Source organism: Spinacia oleracea, chromosome 2, assembly GCF_020520425.1.
Source record: "Spinacia oleracea cultivar Varoflay chromosome 2, BTI_SOV_V1, whole genome shotgun sequence".
NCBI lineage: Eukaryota > Viridiplantae > Streptophyta > Magnoliopsida > Caryophyllales > Amaranthaceae > Spinacia > Spinacia oleracea.
Window position 1 is genome coordinate 66,138,592 of NC_079488.1, and position 5,236 is coordinate 66,143,827.

General features: G+C 42.6%; 1 protein-coding gene across 1 annotated transcript; it reads right to left on the minus strand.

Moving 5' to 3' along the window:
* Positions 1 to 3,211: 3,211 nt before the first annotated feature.
* On the minus strand, positions 3,212 to 3,748 carry LOC110780247 (uncharacterized). Its single transcript, XM_021984673.2, has 2 exons — positions 3,315 to 3,748; positions 3,212 to 3,227 (listed from the first exon to the last, which is right to left on the minus strand). The coding sequence occupies exons 1-2, from the start codon at positions 3,746 to 3,748 to the stop codon at positions 3,212 to 3,214; spliced, it is 450 nt and encodes a 149-aa protein (XP_021840365.2).
* Between the last annotated feature and the right edge of the window lie 1,488 nt (positions 3,749 to 5,236).

A 5,236-nucleotide genomic window follows, 5' to 3' on the forward strand; every position in this document is an offset into this window, starting at 1 on the left:
TCTTTCACGTTGAAACTAGGGGCCTATTTATAGGGAAGAGTTCGTGGAAAGATAGAATTGCAGAGTTCTAATCCGCAAAGAATTAGGAAAAGAAACGTACCCAGGTATTTTCAGCGCCCAGGCCTGGGCGCCGAAATCTTCGGCGCCCAGAGCCAGGCGTTGAAAATAGGGTCTGGGCAGTTTTTTGTTTAATCAGATTCGGATTCTAAAATCCGTAGAGTTTGAGATTAATTTTGAGTCTTTTAGCGCGTATCAATTTGTGACGGAATGCGTCTGGGCCCGTTACGAACTCTAGGCTCGTTAGGATTTTAATTAATACGTAACTCTTATTTCCGAATCCTTTTAGGAATAGGATTCTCGCAGTTTTCTATCTCATTTAGGATTTATGTTGGAATGCAACACCTAATTCTGACAGGTTTCTATCCTTTATGATTTGCCACTTTTAGAAGCTACCCTTTTACGGAAGTTACTATTTTTAGCAGGTTTCCATAAATAGCAGGTTTCGGGTGAAATGAAATGGGGAATCGAGATTCGTTTATTTTATAGAAGATGCGTTGTCAGGTGGAGTTTTTATGCTTTCATCATCGAACCTTTCCCTTGCGGGAATGGGGACAAAAGTAGGTGTCTACAGTTAGCCCCCACTTTGACTGAGTCTTGGAGTAAGACGATGGTCAAAGTATTAGACGGAGTGCGTCGCACAAGCCATGGTGTATGTGACCTGTTTTGCGAGGGTCTCAGGAGCCCCCGAGTGATAACATTTGACTTAAGGGTCATCACTTGAAGTGTCGACATATCCCTCACGTGTCATTGGGATTTGTCAACTGATAGTATGGAAACTTCCTCACTTTGTCATTGGAAGGATCTAAAGGTGCGTAGAAACTCCCTCACTTTGTCATTGGGAGTAACTACAGATGTTTTCGAAATTAAAGCTGTAAAGTGTAATTGGGCCTGGCCAAGCCCAATCACGAGGTAAAACGTTTTTAAAGATTCTCATTTTCAGGGCTGGCTAAACGAGAAAACCCCCTTGTTTTTATAGGAAGTAAAACGAAGGAAAATCCAGTAAAAGTTATCGCTGCAGCGACTAAGGACCTGCGCTGTTAGTGACGCAGACCCCGCCCGCTGAAGGTGGGCGAGCCTGTCCTCTGAGGGGGACCCCCCGTCCGATAGAAGTGGACGAATCTGTTTGATGTTTTTTGAAAATAAGGACCTACGCGGTTTGTGACGTAGACCCCGCCCACTGAAGGTGGCGAACCTTGTCCTCTGAGGGTGGACACCCCGTCCGCTGAAGTAGACGAATCTGTTTTGAAATTTTTTGAAAATAAGGACCTACGCGGTTTGTGACGTAGACCCCGCCCACTGAAGGTGGCGAACCTTGTCCGCTGAGGGTGGACACCCCGTCCGATAGAAGTGGACGAATCTGTTTAAATTTTTTTTGAAAATAAGGACCTACGCGGTTTGTGACGTAGACCCTGCCCGCTGAAGGTGGCGAACCTATTTTAAATTTGAAGTTTTTATTTCTTTCGAAAACTGAGGACCTGCGCGGCTAGTGACGCAGACCCCGCCCGCTGAGGGTGGGCGAGCCCATTTTGAATTTCTTATTTTGCCTATGTAGAAGAGCTTTTGTGATTACAACCTGTTGGTGGGTCGTAATTTTTCCTGATTAGATGTGTCCTATAAGTGGGTCCGCATTGTGTATATTTTTGTTTAACAATATCTTTTGAGATATCCAAACATGTTATGTTGCGTAGCGCAGTCTGGGAATGTGATTTTGATTGCACGCTTTTTGTTGGAGTCCACTTTTCGTGAGCCCCCAAGTGTTGGGCCTCGTTGGTCGTTTTTCGCGTCTTGTAATCATGTTTGGGGTCACGCTCGTATGTGCGAGCGATCTCCTATAGTAGTGTGCTATTTTAGTGAAGCCGTGGAGTGCGATTTTAGCTTTCAGGCGACATCCGGTTTCGGCTTGGCCCGGATTGTCCCTTTGACAGACAGAATTTTTCTATTTGGAAAACCAATGACTTGACGACACATATTTTTGGTGTTTCGAAGAATGACCATGATATTTAACTTGCTTTTTTTTTTTGAAAAGTGTACATGAGCGTTTTCTGAGATGAGTCTAAGTTTCGACCAAGTTTCAAGGTTATTATTATTTTTTGCTTATTTGGGAGCTAAAGGTGCTTTGGGCTTGATCTTACTTGTAATAGGGCCTCGTGTTTTAGCAACACGGTCTTAAGTCCTTTCCTGTTCCGTGTTTTTGTGAAATCTGGGCCTTGGGCTGTATTTTCAGCGCCCAAGCTCAGGCGTTAAAAATTTCGGCGCCCAGAGGTGGGCGCTGAAAGTTCTTTCCTGGTAATATTTGATTTTCGGATTTCTAAACACGTTTCCGAATGGGATCAGGATGTTTATTGGGTGCGTTCAGCTATATATAGGGGCTAAGTACGTCCTTATTTTCCACCACTCTCAAATTCTTTCTCTCTTTTTTGCCGTGCTCTAATTTATTTACTGCTTTTGTCATGTCGACCCCTACTTTCTCACTCCAACGGATTGTTAGGCGTTGGCTACGAGCCCTTACTCCCACAGAAAAAGCTTTGTTAAAAGAATACCACTTAGAGGCACTTTTAGGCTTACAACAAATTAATATTGATTATAATTTTCTGCATGCTGCCCTAAACTTTTGGGACTCCGATCATCATGTTTTTTCCTTTCGGGGCAATGAAATATGTCCTTTGCCTGATGAATTTGCTGCGATCCTTGGTTATCCTACTAATGCTACTCCTGTTACCCCTGGCACTATTGAAGAGGGTAAAACAACCATAAGGGCTTTCCTAGGGCTAGATGATAACATGTTTGCTGAACTTGTTGTAGACGATAAGGTTAACTTGGCAAAACTCGTAAAACATCATTTTAGGCCTAGTAAGAATATGACCGAACAAAAATTGAACATTCGAGCCCTTGTATTTTGCTTGTTGAATCATTATTTGCTGTCGAATAATAACGGTGAGTTCGGTGACATAAGGCTGATCCCCTTGATTAGCCAGATGGAAAGTTGCTATTCTATTATGCCGTTGGTTGTTGCTGAGACTTTGTTGAGTGCGGATGAGCTGAAGAAGGATGCCAAATCCGAAATTTTTAAGGGAAGCCCCCTATTTTTTTTGGCAAACAAAGTTGATTATATTACCAAAGTAAGGATAACACCTAGTCACAAAAAACAACACTAAGTTCCCAACAACCTGGGAACACAGCAACTAAACACAAAGCCAACAGGCACAAGCTAAACTCTACAAGCCACACAAAACAGAATTCTACTTACAACTGACTCTATAAGATCATAGTGATCATTAAACACACTAGAATTCCTCTGAATCCACACAGCATAGACTGTCTCAATGAAGGCAATACTACACAGTTTGGCTCTTTCTTTGGTGCTCCTACTCTGTACAGCTGCCCATCTAACCTCATCATCCCAAGTCTGAATTGTTCTCTGCATCCCCATTTGAGTAAGAACTCTACTCCAAATCTCCTTTGAATATTGACACTCAAAGAACAAATGTGTCAGTTTCTCTTCATGTACCAGACAAAATTCACATTCACCACTAATGTCTATGTCCCAGCTGATCAATCTGTCTTTAGTAGGAAGCCTGTTTTGTAAAGCCAACCAAGTAATGAAGGTCCCTTTAGGACTAGCCTTGCTGTTACAAGTGATTCTTTTCCAATGCACATGACTGGCTCCACTCTGAAGATGCTTATACATTTTACTGATTTTGAACTTGTCATTATGGACAAATTGAGTCACTCCTCCTGCTTGCATTAGAACATCTCTATACTGCTAGATCTTCCTTAGTGACCAAGTTAGCCCAGATGGGATGGGCATCGTCCAAAAATCCATCTGCTTCACATAGTAAGTGTGGATCCATTTCACCCACAGTCTGTCTTGTTTCATAGATAAAGCCCAGCAGTGTTTGAGAACAGCAGCTTTATTCCATATTGTTAAGTCCTTTAGATTCCACCCACCACAACTCTTGGGAAGGCACAAGTGATCCCAAGAAACTGGGGCCTTTTTTGAGCCAATATCTGACCCTGTCCACAGAAAGCACCTGCAAATGCTTTGGATTGTCTTCATAACTTTCTTGGGCATTACAAAAATTTGACACCAGTAGAGCTGCATTCCAAACAGAACTGACTTGACCAGCTGTAATCTGCCTGCATAGGACAAGAATCTTGCAGACCAACTCTTAATTCTAGCAGTTGTTCTCTCAATAAGAGGTTTACAATCAGAGAAGCTCAACTTCCTAGTTGTCAAGGGTACCCCTAAATATTTAAAGGGGAAAACACCTTTCTGAATGCCAATTGTGGTAGAAATCTGGTTAGAAACAACATGAGAAACACCAGCTGTATAGACTTCACTCTTATGGAGATTAGCACTGAGACCAGAAGCCTTTGAGAACTTGGTAAAAGCTCCAAAAAGAGTAATGATAGAAGGCAAATCTGCCCTGGCAAACATGAGAAGGTCATCAGCAAACATCATGTGGGTAATCTTCAATTTCTTACATCTTGGATGATAGTTAAATTCCTTTTGTGAACTCATGGCAGCCAAACATCTTGACAAATACTCCATACCCAGTGCAAAGAGATAGGGTGACATTGGATCCCCTTGCCTCAATCCCTTTTTTGCAGGAATAGGAAGGGTAGGAAATCCATTGACAAGAATAGAGTAGGAGACAGTTCCCAAACATTCCATAACCCACCTAATAAACATGTCAGGGAATCCTAATGCATGCATCATTGACTTCAGGAAGGGCCATTCCAAAGAGTCATAAGCCTTCTTGAGATCAACTTTTATCATACACCTAGGGGAGATGTATTTCCTTGAATAACATTTCACCAGCTCAGAAGCCAGTAGGATATTATCAGCAATATTCCTACCAGGAATGAAGCCAGCCTGAGAATCATTCACCACTATTACTTCAGGTAATCTACTTTTTTCTTCGCGCACATATACGCCACTTTTCTTTTTTTTTGCCTGGGGCTGAGTTTCAGCGCCCAGGGCTGGGCACTGGAATATTCGGCGCCTGGTCCTGGGCGTTGAAACTGCGCCCCAGGAACCTTTTTTCTTTCTTTTCATTCTTTTGATTCGATCGTACCTGTTTTTGCAGATTTGGCTTGCGGAACGGCTTAGACATTTGGAAGCTCCTGCCGATCCTAAACATTATCGCCCTATATCTTTGGGTAACCGAAAATA

Bases quoted from the DNA above. Each gene is read 5' to 3' on its own strand.
- LOC110780247 (XM_021984673.2), bottom strand. From the start codon at position 3,748: ATGTATAAGCATCTTCAGAGTGGAGCCAGTCATGTGCATTGGAAAAGA.